This window comes from Phalacrocorax carbo, chromosome 5 (genome assembly GCF_963921805.1).
Source record: "Phalacrocorax carbo chromosome 5, bPhaCar2.1, whole genome shotgun sequence".
NCBI classification, from domain to species: domain Eukaryota; kingdom Metazoa; phylum Chordata; class Aves; order Suliformes; family Phalacrocoracidae; genus Phalacrocorax; species Phalacrocorax carbo.
In genome coordinates, this window is record NC_087517.1 from 67,300,057 (window position 1) to 67,314,011 (window position 13,955).

A 13,955-nucleotide genomic window follows, 5' to 3' on the forward strand; every position below is an offset into this window, starting at 1 on the left:
TCCATTTCCAGTCACCATTTACCACCCTAAGGACAGAACAGAATTACATGAGGCTCAAATCTCGACACCTGAATCCTAAATTCAGGCCGATAGATTAATCTGGAATATTTCAGAAAGCCTAAAAACAGGAAACGTATAGCACCTACATACATTTTTAGATTTGCACTTCTTAAGTTCCTTATAGAAGTGTATTTTTTTATAATGATATCCGCACTGAAATGTCACATACAGCTTATAAAAGTTACAATACGGTGTTTATTTACACTGAGATACAAACGACTGAATACTCACGCTAAAGCATTTACACATTATTAAAATTCTTTTCTAGTTTCTTTCATTTCTGTAATGACGTCAACTCCTTACTTAAAGATCTCTCCTTAATCCCATTTTAGATATTTAACATTTATACAATATTTAAACACCTATATATTGTCTAGGACAAACACACACTGTGGTGGGTTGACCCTGGGCAGCAGCTAGGCCCGCAGCTAGGCCCGCGGGTTGCTATGAACAAAGTGAACTCGGCCCCAGCCAGTCCCAGCACACACACACACACTCCAGTTACCGAATCCAGAGCTCCTGGAGTTCAAAGAGGAACACAGCCTAGAAAGTACCTGTATCTAGCAATTTAACTAACTATATGATACAACTGCTGTCATAAATTGATCAAAGTCTCTCCTAAAAGGTATGTTAAAGTTTACCTCTTTGAGAAAGAGCCTGTTTCAGTACCTGCCTGCTGTGATTAGAAAAACTGCTGTATTTTGACGTCTTTACAGACAATACTCATATGCCCACATTATCCTTGTTTTCCTGGTTATGAGTGTCATAGAAACAGATTTTTCTTTCTCTCAGTCGACACAACAGACCTTGTTTCCTTTGAACTGATCTTTCATAAACTATACCACAACTGCGTCTAAGTTCTGTACAAGGTTTCTCCTGGCCCCGGTAGTTTCACTGCATTCATACTTCGTTTTCTCTACCTTTCCTGAAACCTCTCAGGAACAAATTTGCCTTTTTCACAGCCTTTCGACGCTGCATTTCACAGTCGCGGTGTCCTCTCCTGACTGATCCTCCTCAGGAAAGAGACATGTGCGCCCTTTTATCATGCTGCACGCTCACAGGCTTCTGTGTCAAAAGAACATTCCCTTAACTGCGATTAAATGGAAGGGTGGGAAATATATGATTATATGCAATAGCGTCTTTCAGAAGTTTCCTAACCTATGAAACACAGAATTGTACTTTGCTATTTATTTTAATCTTAGTAGAGTGCCGGCGACTAAGCCTTCGATCTAGACATCTAACAACTGGCTGAGATTCCAAACTTTTCGGCTTGGAAAAGCTCTGTAATAGGCCGTGATCCGATTTCAACATCAAGTCAATTATCAGCTGCAAGCTAATGCTGTGACAATTCAAATAAACTGCTTATAAGTCACTAATATAGATGGCAAAAGCTCAGGGAACTGCCGTGATTCTTTCCCTTACTTAATGAAAAGTATAGCTAAGTCAGCTAACAAAAATAGGTCTATCAAACCATAACTTTTCAAAACCCTTATCATCCCAGTCAATCCTTCTGTTGCAGTTTTTAAGTTAAGCACTTGAAAAGCTCTTCCAGAATGAAGTGTTTCTCCCAAATATGTATGTTTTTTTTGCCATATGCTACACATTAGTCCAGCAGGCACACTGAGATAAGAGCATTAAAGGGAAATGTTTAATAGAAAGAGAAGCCATGTGTAAACCAGGACAGAAATTGTATATATAATGATAAATCTTTTAACACCCTCTTCACAAGGAAAATTCTGAATTAATTCACAATTTTACAAGAACAACTTTTTTGATATATGAAAGAACTTTCTTTTTTAAAAAATCCAGTGGTATGGCCTATTAACTTCTGCAAAGCTGTACTGGTCTAGTTGGCACCATTCACCTGCTGGCACAGATTCGGACTGGTGCTGAGCTACACTGCATGAGCAGGAGACATCATTCCTTCTTACCTAGCCCATACGGAGCAGCATTTTCTACCAGCCACAGGGGTACGGGATGAAGACACGGCCCAACTCCTTCCTGCGCCTCCTGACCCTCAGCGGTGATCTCAGTAGGACCAAGTCTCCCACTCCCTGCAGCTCAGGGTCTTTTCTGGTGCAAGGGCAAGGCTGGGAGAACCTCCCTCCCCCCTCATGCTTGAGCAAGTGCAAATAGTCCTTGCATCATTATCTTCACAATAAGGATGAGATTGCGGCTGGACGCACGCTAAGGCATATCCACACCAAGAGTCTGTTTGCTGCTATGAAAATGAGAATACGGGCCTATTCATAAGTTAAAGGTGTCTATACATAAAGTGCTTATGCAAAGATGCACATTTATTCTCTCTCACATTCTTCAACATGGTAAAATTGAAACAGGAAAGAATTACAGGGAGAGAAAAATCAAACCAGAATTCTACACGCTTAATAGTAAGTACCATTCAAGTTTTAGAAACCGAAAATAGAAAGAATAGATGTGAACAGGGGAAGCTGGCAGCCTTCTGTTCAGTTTTCTCCGGCTGTTTTCCCTCCATAAGCCTAATTCCAACCAAGAAAAGACAAAAGCTACTCCTTTCCTAAAAAAAAAAGTTACACACAAGCCACATTAAATAAAATCCTAACAAGCTGAAATGTTTGTGCATCTGAAAACTGTTTTTGAAACACTGTTGTTTGACACATTGCACAATAAAATGCTAGCTCCTGTTGACATCAATAGGGCTCTTCACTCTGGTTTATTTTATTCCATCTAAAGAATCAAAACTTTTAATACAGGCTTATCCTGGGGTCATTTATTATTCCATGTCAGACCCAGAATATTTCTTCTTGAGAAGACATACATACCATTTTCATTTATTAGTTGCTTGCAGGCTCAAAAAAACCCACAACCCCAAACATACACACACACAAAAATCCAACTAAAGAGGTTATCTGCTGCCAGTTATATCCAGATAGGTTAGTTACCATGTTTCTATTGATATAATAGTAGGGAAAATCTTGTAGAAGGCTGAAATCTCCTCTGATTTCACAGTTGTATCCACATGCTACAAGGCTGGGGGCTGCTCAAAACCAGGACAATTTAAAGCTTGCATGAAGAAAAAGGATGACATACTTTTCACAACAACCTTCAATCTTCACAAAAACAGTATGTTAGCCCTTGCAAATTCCCAAAGCCATAAAACGGTGAGAAAGTTCCTTGTTTTGATTACATTAAAAAAGGTGTTTGCATAAGGTGTGTAGCTGACTCATAACAGTTAAATAAAAAAAAGGCGGGGGGAAGGTTTTACACTATACGTTGAAATTTTGTTCTGCTAGACTCAAATGGAAAACAGAAAGCAAATCAGAATTAAACATCTGGTTTTAAAAGCCCAGGAATAAGGAACTCTGGTGTCAAACTAGGTAGGTTAACAGCCTCGCAAGTCACCCACCATGAAAAGGAGCAAGCTACTCAAACTCAGTCTTTTGCTCCTGAGAGTCAGCAATACCTTAGAAAGAAGGCACGGTCTGTTCGGCAGAAAAGGTATCTTGGTTACTGTCTGGCCACTCCTCTGAATGCCCAGGAATAACAACAACATGCTCCAGAAACACTGGCAAGCAGCCTGTCGTGGTTGCCCAGGATAAATATCTAACAATAAAAGCAACCTGTATCATACAGGTAATTCTGGATGACAAACAGATTTTACAAACATTTTGTCCAGGCTTTTCCAGCTCTCCTAAACAGATGACTAACATCAAAACTAAGATTTTCAAACTTTTCCGGAATCAAGTCTAGAACGTTTCAGGAACTAGATGCCAGTTCTCGCTCGGTTACGAGCAGTGCAAGCAAGAGGGGAAAACTGCCAGGAGGAGAGGGAGCCGAATTTGTTCAGCCTCTGAAACACAAGAGGCTAAGGTGGCAGCCTCCGCCCCTGTCTTCAAACATCTAGGGAGGGTGGCTGAAGACAGCTGCGCACCAAGAGACGAGCAAGCATCACTGGTTGAACTGAGGGTAATTTCTGGGTAGATATAAGGATTAAAATTATCTTCCAGTGGAAGTGGTGAAACACTGGGACAGAAGCCATGCCTTTTTGGAGCCTGGCAAAATCAGTTGGCCCACAGCAATCTCATGTTTCTTTGAAGTGAACTCTACTGTGAAGTGACTCTACTTGGAGCAAGGGATTGGCCTAGATCACTTCCAGAGGTCCCTTCCAACCCAAATTATTTTGTGAATCTAGTTATAAAAATAGCTGGGATAGTTAAAGTTTATCTTACGGACTCTGTAGGAATCAGACAGTCATCTCCAGATACTGGTTACACTTCCTTAACAAAAACATGACTTGCCTTCTAAGTTTGTCTTTCAGAAGACATCATCAACTTGGTTCCCAAGCTAAATTAACAGATAAAATGTCTAAAATTAAACTCTGGTTTGAAGATGACACGATTTACATAACGCCTTACGTCTGGTTGGTTTACCCACAACTCAATAGTGTACAATACTATATCCAAAATAGCAATGATTTTCAAATATTTCTGAAAGAAATTGTTTCCAAATATTTAAAATTATTTTCTTAAATCTTAAAGAGTGGTATGATAAGTACCTAACAGAAAAACACTGAAGTGGTGGAAAGTCTAACACAAGCATTAACAACCAAGCCACCAACACTCAAGACAATCGTACTACACGAGCGGCATCACTCCAAAATAAGACTAAAACCCCCTCATATAGATGCTGCAGTACAGTTTTGTATTATGCAAACCAGGCCCCCCAGAAATAAAAACAGTCAAAGGCTTATGGCAGTATCTCAACAAAGGACTCTTGCAGAAGTCACCTATACCCTCTTCACACTCTGTTTTTTATGCTGCTGTATTTAGAATCTATTTCTATGCCCACAGCAGTAGCAAACCCAAGCTTTCAATAGCCTAATCAGAGTTGGACCCATAGTAGACTTGCTAATCCGCTACAACTGTATTCCTAAGTAGTTTATGTTAAGACCCCTTGGCTGCAAGTAATGACAATGTGCCTTAAACATCAGAATCTCCCTGACATATTTTTCATAAAGGGAAAGCAAACGCGCACACACAAAAAAAGCCCAATGGGTGCTAAATGGATAATATAGCGGTACATGATAGAAATCAGGCTACTACCTCCCAAAAGTATTCAAGGGCAATATGCTGGAGGAGGTGCTACCAACACTGATTTGCACGCAAAGTTAGATGCCTATTTTTGCAGTGCACTTTTACAGCAACATCTTACTTTTTACAAACTTAACTGAGTAAGTCTTGCAGGATCTGATATTTGGCAATGCTGCGACAACAGCTGGCAAAGGCGTTGATCCCTGGCCGCCTAAAAAGCCCTGTATTACAAATTAGAATAAACCTAAACTTCCACACTCAATCTTACCCTTTCAACCACAAAGTGATGCTTGCTGTCACCACCCAAAACTCTCAACACTATATACGTGGTTATTTTTGGTATATTAGCCTTAATCAGCTCACCCAAAGCAAACGCTGACAAGCATTTTCTCTTTCTTCCACAGAAACTTCGCTGGGCCAAAGGGAGAAGGAGGGAGAGAAAGCACTGGGGAGAGGAGGGAGAATCGGTAGGGCATGGTGCTCGGTGGGCATCCTTCAGGCCCTTTAAGTCCTCACCAGCTCCACTGGTAACTCCAACACCCTCCACCTCTGACTCCAGCCCAGCACAATGTTGATTCAGCTCCTGACCTCAGCTATTGCAAACGCCCTGTTGCCCGCTCCTAAATGTTGACAGAGCCCGTGCCTGCCTTTCCACGGTAAGGTGAGGCGATCTGACGTCTTTCTCAGTCACAGGGATCCAGTGGAAATTGTTTTAAGATGCTGGGAACTGCTGGTGAAGTACTTTGAAGTCCTTTAAAAAGTTATGCCAAAGAAAGAGGGACAACTGTAAGAAATTGTGTATTCTGTAGATTTATGTCATGTAAAACTTCATGGCCAGAGAAAAAACAGAGAAGTACGGCTTCACTGACTGTTATAAAAGGCTAATTTTCATTTGCAGCTAAGTACCATGACAAACAGCTGAGCATGTCTCATTCCACCTTATTTCCTGCAAGATATGCTGTTATTTATTTATTTTCAATTGTTTATTCCTGTATTGAGTCCCTCTTTTTCATTGTTGCCAATTAAAACTGTCTTTTTTGTATTTTCAGATGCCTAAGAGATTTTCAGCAGGCATCATCTGGTCTATTTACCCTGATATTCACTTAGCTGAGGATTCTTCCTTTTTTTATATATTATCATTATTATAAAGCTGACTTCCTTTGATCTACTTTATCACTGCAGACCAGCCAAACCCTACAGAAGAGCTCTGCCCAAAGCTCAGCTCATGTGAGCGCCCTAGGCAGAGCCCTGCCAGCCCCACGGAGCCTGGGGAGCACCCACAGCTCTGCCTGCCCCAGCACCCAGCAAACCACTGCCACGCAGGAGGCAGCCCCGCCACAGCAGTCTCCACAATTTATGTCCACCTGTTTACAGGGCGAGAGAGTAAAGCCCAGGGTGAAGGTTTATGCTTTGCTCCTCCTGCCAAAGGAGCTGGTAAATCCAGCACTTTCCTAGCAGTCTGAGCGTTACTTGGTTAGATTTTGTCCTGCCTTGAATACTACCAGCTACTTCATTGCTCAGCTCACACCTGCTTTTCCCTGCTTGATTTAATATGCTCCCTTCTTGCAGGTGCTTATTCTGTTTGTAAAGTCCATTCACAGGGTGGTTTAAAAGCCAATGTATATGCAAAGACTTTTTAATACACCTGTGTACATAGCTCCTTCTGCTTCCCAAAGAGACCTTTGCATATGAAAAGGGAGAGAGGGCTCACTTGAACCTCCCCTTCCCAAATACTTGGCTTCAGCTGGAACCACACTTGGGCAACCCCCACACTAAGCCGCCAGCACACAAATTCATTATTCCAGCGGCTACTCATGCATGAAATATCCCAAACTATCTGATCCCACGTGAAGAGCTGCTTTTCTATCTAGAATAGAATACTCCTTAAATAACACGTGTTTATCACCTCATTCCTTGCGAGGAAAGTATGTAAAAACAGAGATTGTTAAATTACTAGACGCACTATAGATTTCTGTGATCACAGAGCCTGATACGAGGAGGTGCTGGGTACCTTTCACTCCCACATGGATTTCAACAAAGTTTTCACATATAAAGGCTAAAAGGAATAGACCCGTAGGAAATCGTTGGTTTGGATTACGACTTTCTCAGGAAAAGAAATCTTTCATGGAAAAACTGCATAGAAATGTAATTTTCTTTGTTTAAATAATCTGCCAGAGACAGAAAAAATAGATTTAAAGCTTTTCAGACAGCCGCTGTCTTGATATTCTTTACATCAAATAGCTTTAAGAAAAAAAAAAAATCAGAGACAGAAGAAGAAAGAAAAAAAGCTGCGCACGAGAAGTGTCTCTAAGTTTTGACCAGAGTTTAAATCCTGGTACGGACGGTAATTCAAACAGACAGGCAGATACGTGGGTTTCCCGATCTTATTTATGCTGGAGGAATGAAGCAGCCACACACTTACAAGGAACAGAGGGGTTTGGTTTTTTTTTTTTACTTTTCTGGGAAGGAAAAAAAAAAGGGGGGGGGAGGATGAATTTAAAAACAAACTGTTGAGCAAACGAAACCCCAAAATGCTCCCAGCTGACAAAGTTATTCTAGCAAGCCTAAAAGAGAGAAAACGGTTTCCAAGAAGAGAAAGTGAGCGAGACAATAAATAAAGGTAAGAAGCGAGCTATTCACATCCTCCCGGTTTCCAGTCTTACTTGTAACCGGGCTTAACTACGGAGATGAAACAGCACGCAGAACAAACTACAGCAGTCCAAAAGATGAACTAATGAGTAACAGATCCGGCTGAAATTCTGTTGCAAAACAGCATTCCACTCGGAGGGAACATCGTTCCAGCATCACCCCTTCCAGCCCGCCGATTTCACTGTTTATTGGGTATTTCTGTCCCTCCTTCCGACAAAACCTCCCCTTCGCTCAAGAGAAACAGCGCAGGGAAAACAAAGCGCCGCGCAAACGCCTTTTCCATCCCTCAGCGCGACGCGGTTTTACCCAGGGTTTTTGCTGCGAAACCCCTACCAGCTTCATGGCGGTGTTGTTCTGCTCCCACCGCCACAGCATCACGCTCATGGTCCCCGCCGAGCACCTGCCGCCGCTACAACGCCATGGCTGCCGGCTCCTCAGCCCGCCTGGCGGCCGCTCAGCCCGGGGGGCTCAGCCCGGGCCGCCGGCTTCGCCCTCGGCGGGGGGAGAAGGGCCGGGGCGGCCCCCGAGCCCCGCGGCGGCAGGAGCGGGAGGCGGCGGGCGGGCTCCGCGCCCACGGCGGCTGCGGGGCGAGGACCGCCTTTAACCCCTTCGGGGGGCGGGGGGTGTCCCTCCGCTCCCGCTGGACCGAGCGAGACAACACGGAGGGTTTTTAAAAGAAGCAGCTGGGGGAGGATAGGGACATAACCGGGGAGCGAAGGTGAAAGGGAATACTTTGCAAAGAAATATTGGAAAATACAAATGGATAGAATTCCACCCGAGCCGTGCTTTAGGAAGATGCCAAGGGTACCGGGCGCGTTTTACAGCAAACCAGTAAATTACAGAGGGTTTCTCCCGGGTTTGACAACCTGTTAAGAGCTCAGCTTCTAAAGCTGGCTTGTTTTATCAGCATTTAGTGCAATCTAGGTGGCTTCCACTTCAGCTTTTCATCCGTACTTCAGTCCTCTGCCTGGGAAAGGACCAGACTTGCCCTCGCTGAAAGGGAAAGGGGAAAAGGGAGAAGAAAATACTGTCTCAAACGTGATTCAAGAGGTGGAACATCAGGGATCAGCTTCAGGAACATCAACTCTGCGTTTCAAGAGATTAGTAAGAGTATTTAGAATATCCAGAATGGCTGTATTTAATGGTAATAATGATCAGTTTGCCACATTGTCTGCATTCAACATACAGCTATTAAAGATCTATATAAATGCCAGACTTCCACAGCTTCGCTCTTGTATCCTTCTGAAACCTCTCGTCTGTTCCCCTGAAGCATCTTGCCCTGCATAGCAGTCCAGACAAGATACTCAACTGTGGGAAGATTCATGCCCGATCTTGCCCAAGGTCCCATGAAATCACCAGCGGGAAAGGAGCCTCACACCACGCACTTGGCTCCTGCTCTGGCGAAGGTGCTATACCTGATCAAGAGGGGCCCATGGGGCGGGCGAGAGACCGCAGCAGCTCCATGCACGCCAGCAGCTCGCAGCACACGTGCATCCCTGTCCAGCGCTCTCCAATTCCCGTCCTTCTCCCACCTTCTCTCCAAATATAAATTGTGAGTCACACAAAGATAACTTTGCTGGCTGGCTGCAGGAAGGGAGGCAAGAAATGACCACAGGCACAGCCCACAGCTAAAGGACCAGCAGCCCGTGAGCAGCTCCTGTCAGCTTGCCGTTATTTCCTAAGTGTTAACCACTTTAATATTCCTGTGGAAAGATACAGTCATACAAAAGCACCCAGCGCTCCTTCTGCCACTGAAGCATTGGAGGTTCCGGCCTTAAACTTCTTAGCTAAAGCGCCCGAGCCTCTTTCTCAGGACGCGGTTTATGCCTGCAAAACTTGAATCTGTGATGCTTCTAAAAGGCCTGCAGCTGGCTTCGGGGGCCAAAAGGAGTAAATATAATGGATTTGTTCCCACAGTAGAGTTAAGCCATTTAAAAAAAAAAAAAAGGGACCAAACTGTACCCAAACGGATCACTTTCTTAGCTAAAAACTCCCTATTGTATGATTTTACTGGCTAGGCTGTTTCACATACCCATTCAGTGCACAATAAATCAGTAAATCAGCATTTGAAATTCTGCATATACACATTTCCATAAGAAAAAAAAATGCATGCATCTCCTTACTTCAGTCTTTTCCCTAAGTTATGATCCTATGACTTGGATTTTGTTCCTTAAGTCTTGTAATTTTTATCCTGTTCTAATTATTCCTTCTTATTACTTAAAAAAGTAATTGAAAGAAGCAATAATAATTTTCCTTTACTGTAAGAAGAATTCCCCTACTGATTTTGGTAGTTTGAATAGCTACGCATAGAGCAAGAACTGCATTTAAAGATTTCATACATACAGGTTACATGTGAACCATAAAAATAAAATTTGAATCCCTTCCTGAGAATAAAGAACTCTTGTTCTTCCACTTCAGGCCAACGTGGACCAAGGCCCTAGCAGAGCCAAATCTTCCCAGTCAGCCCTCTACATAAGCAAGTACCCTGCTGAAAGGTCACTCCTACAACATTCAAAAGAGGAGAAGGTCATAGCCCATTTGAGGGCTTGAACGTAAGATGTATGGTCTTCAGGAGGGTCACAGGCAGGCACAATAACCTGCTGACAGACCCATGAATGGACGAATGAATGAATGCACTCGGAGGGAGAAGCCTGGGTGTGACACCAAAAGGATTTTGTAAGAGCATCTTACCAGCACCTCAGAGGAGCTGCCGGTGCCTGTAGTGCATGCTCCTCGCTGAGCTTAAATTTGTTCCTTCCCTGCTGCTGACACAGTGGAAACATCACAAGGCCTTCCCACCGACGTGCTGGCATCTGGCTAAATATCATGAGTCAAAGATTGTGCTCTGCTTCCAAAACACACACCAACTTCAGACAAAAAAAACAAAGGAGCTGAGACACAAGGAGCTTTACAGTTGCAGGATTACAGCCCATACAAAGGGGCAAGACAACCCACAGCACAAGTCAGTGTAGCCTCAGACATCGCCTAAGCCTCTTAAAAGGTTGTTGATGATCTGCCCTGCCACTTTGAGCAGCCAAATGTTTTCATTCAACCCTCAACCTGGTGACAAAACCAGGGATTGCGAGAAGCAAAGGAGAGGTCTCAGAAAATGGCAGGTTCTTGCCTACCGTCGCAGGGGAAAACTCTGTCTTGGGGACCTTCTCGTGCTGCTTTAGTGCCCAGGGAACAGGGTAGAGCCAAACCCGCCCCTCAAAGAGGCAGATTAAAAGACCAGATATGGATGGAAGGACATTGGCTATAATTACTCTTCAGCCTACCAGTCCTATTTCTTTGAATGTAGTTTGCCGTCTCTTTTTACATTAACTGAAGCGTGGCTCAGATTTGGGGTATTTTCTCATCTTATCCCTTATGGGCCAACTCAGCATGCTAAACATGGGTAGAGACAGACGCACATAGTCCGTCTGAAATATTAACGAACCAAAGCTCCTGAGGTTAAAGTGTAAGTTCTGTGCCTCCCAACCACTTTTAAAATTAATTAATATTCTTAATTAAAACCTGTGTTGCTTTTAGCAGCTTTTATTTAATAGATTTTTCCTAAGCCAGCCTTGATTAGCCATGAAGATCCCCAGAGTTCTGATACGGTTGCCAGGTGTAACCAGAATTTGTTTCTTCCATCAAAAAGCAAGACTTTGGAGCTGCCTTTCATCCTCCTATCTCTCTGTTAGGCTCCCTTGAGTGAGCGAAAGAGATAAGATTGGGATTGAAGTTGGTAAAATCCGTGCATGACCTCTTGCCCCCCGGCAGCATCGCGGCGGGAGTTCTTCCCTGATTGCTGCGCCCCGGCTTTGCTGACAGATCCGGGAGATGCCTTTCACTTACAATGCCCAATTTCAGAAGAGAACAAGGACAGCATATTTGTATTTGAATTCTTGAACCATAAAGCATTAGAGCTCTCTAGAAAGCTTTATTATGAAATTTGACAACATGTACATGATGACATGGAGATGATATTAAGTTGAACCTGCAGAAAAGGACAGTATTTACAGCTCTAATGGGCATCTAAACATCCCTATTAGAGTGCTAAACAATACGCTTGTTATTCACCAGCAAGTCTTCAATGACAGAGAAACACGTGTGTCCCCAGCGTACCCCGCACTCTAATGAGACATCATTCCAGTTCCCAACATTTTCCAGATAAAACTGTTGGAAAAACAGGAGGAAGCAGGTGTTGGAGACATTATGAATGAACTCAGCGCATACAGTCATTGTCTGTGCAACATTTACTATAAAGAAAGCTTGGGGAAATCCGTTCACTAATAACCCATTGTTTGCCTATGAAAAATATGTGTGCTAACAGCTTGCTCCGCAGTCATTCAACAAAGTCACACTCTTGTACTTGACCATTACTTTTGCTTTTTAATCACATAACACTTTGTTATGGCTTTTATTGGGAAAAGGGAGCATATTATTAGAAAATGTTATTACTGCTCTTCAATGCATTTTGGTCAAAAATACTAAAATTTTCTGTTTACTGAAAGCTGGTTTTTTACTTATTTTTACTAAATGCCAAGAACCGATTAGGTTTTCCTTTCATGCTTTACAAAGTGGAAATATCTACAAAATTAAAAAAACAGTTTAGAATCTCAAAGTTGTCAATAACAATATTTTGCTATGCACGATGTGGAGAGACGGGGAAACTAGCTCACAGAACCATAAGAGATGCTAAACAATAGTTTTCATTCAAAAAAAGCTCTCAAAATGGTGTTGAACAGCAGCCTCTGAATTAAACACTTGCTAAAGCAGCAGATAAGACACCCTGTATTGAGTAGTGTTAGGGGACCCAACCAAGGAGCCACCCAAAGGGTTAATCTTGGTTTTCAGCAGTTGTTGGGAGGTTCTGGAGGTCAGAGAGACAGCTTGTGCTGGGTACCAGAGTTCAAAGAGTGAGAATGAGGTGGCCTTGATAGTCACAGGCCTATCAGCCTCCCACCAGTCCCAGACAGAAGTACAAAATGAGGGATAGAAGCTCAATTAATCAACAGCTGAAGCAGATAGTATTATTACTGGCAAACGAGCATCCCCTCTGGAAAACATGTCTTGTTAAACTGGTATTTTCTGCTGAGTTTACAGAAGGTTACGAAAATGATAACACAGATGTGATTCTGCGAGGAGGCTCTTGCCTTTGTGTCTCCCAACATGTTGAAAACCACAATAATGATATATCAACCTACCATATGTCAGCTGGTCTCAAAATGAGCTAACTGGTTTAAAAATACATGATAAATGGGAAATGATCATTGAGAAAATATACAGCTTGATTGTGTTTCACAGGAATCATTTTCAGCCTTACTTTTCTGAGCAAGCCCTAGAAGAAGGCACAGAACAGGAGATTTGCAGATGGCACATCAGTAATGGGAGGAGTAAATGATAAGAAAGACTAAGATCAAAGTAAAAGAAGCTCATATATGCTGCCTAGAGCCATGAAAAGGTGTTTCAATACAGCAAATATAATCTTGTAACAGTGAGAAACCAGGGATGTCACAGAGCAAAGGACTCTCCATGAATTCGGTGAATCTGAAACACTTGGGGATCTGGAAAGAGCACCATCGACATGATGCACCATCACGATGCTGTGATGTTTGTTCTGTGGTCATGGGGTAATGCAATTCTTGTACATAAGAACAGGTGGTTATCATATAATAGGCTTTATTACCTGCTGTTTTTAATACTGGCTTGTGCGCAACAGTTCAACAGGTTTGTTAACCTTTGGAGAGGCTTCAGAGAAGAGCCACAAGGCTGACTTATGGACTGGAAAATGCCTATCACAGGACAAGAAAAAAAGATCCATTTCATTTGTCAGAGAAGGGTAAGGGCAAATATGAGATCATAACATGAACTAATTAAAATATGAAAGTAATTCAGGAGAAGTCATGTGGACTCTTTTACGGAGGAAGTTGGAGTGAATTATCACATTTATTGTTGACTTACTTTATCATCAAAGGCTATTTCTAAATTCCCAGTGGAAGTGCATCAGTTAGCTACAGATCTGTTCTGCCAGTCTTTACGCATATTTGTAGCTCACCGGTTTCAGGAAGACTCAAGGTGGTGTAAGCACAAATAGTGTTACAGCACTAAGTCTTACTGGCAGAAGAAACCACTGACCCCATGATCAGTTAAGACTGAGATCACCTCTGAGAGGGAACACACAACGCAATA

General features: G+C 42.8%; 1 protein-coding gene across 3 annotated transcripts in view; it reads right to left on the reverse strand.

Annotated features, from left to right (window-relative positions):
* Positions 1-13,955, reverse strand: part of NAV2 (neuron navigator 2) — a 236,413-nt gene that overhangs the window by 189,562 nt on the left and 32,896 nt on the right. Inside the window, exon 1 of one of the 3 annotated variants that reach the window (XM_064452865.1) lies at positions 8,112-8,291. The exons of the other annotated variants lie outside the window; for them this stretch is intronic. Within the exon in view, the coding sequence (XP_064308935.1) occupies positions 8,112-8,162 (51 nt within the window). The 5' untranslated portion in view covers positions 8,163-8,291. Of the gene's footprint in view, positions 1-8,111; positions 8,292-13,955 lie in introns of those variants that run through there. 3 annotated transcript variants of the gene reach the window in all.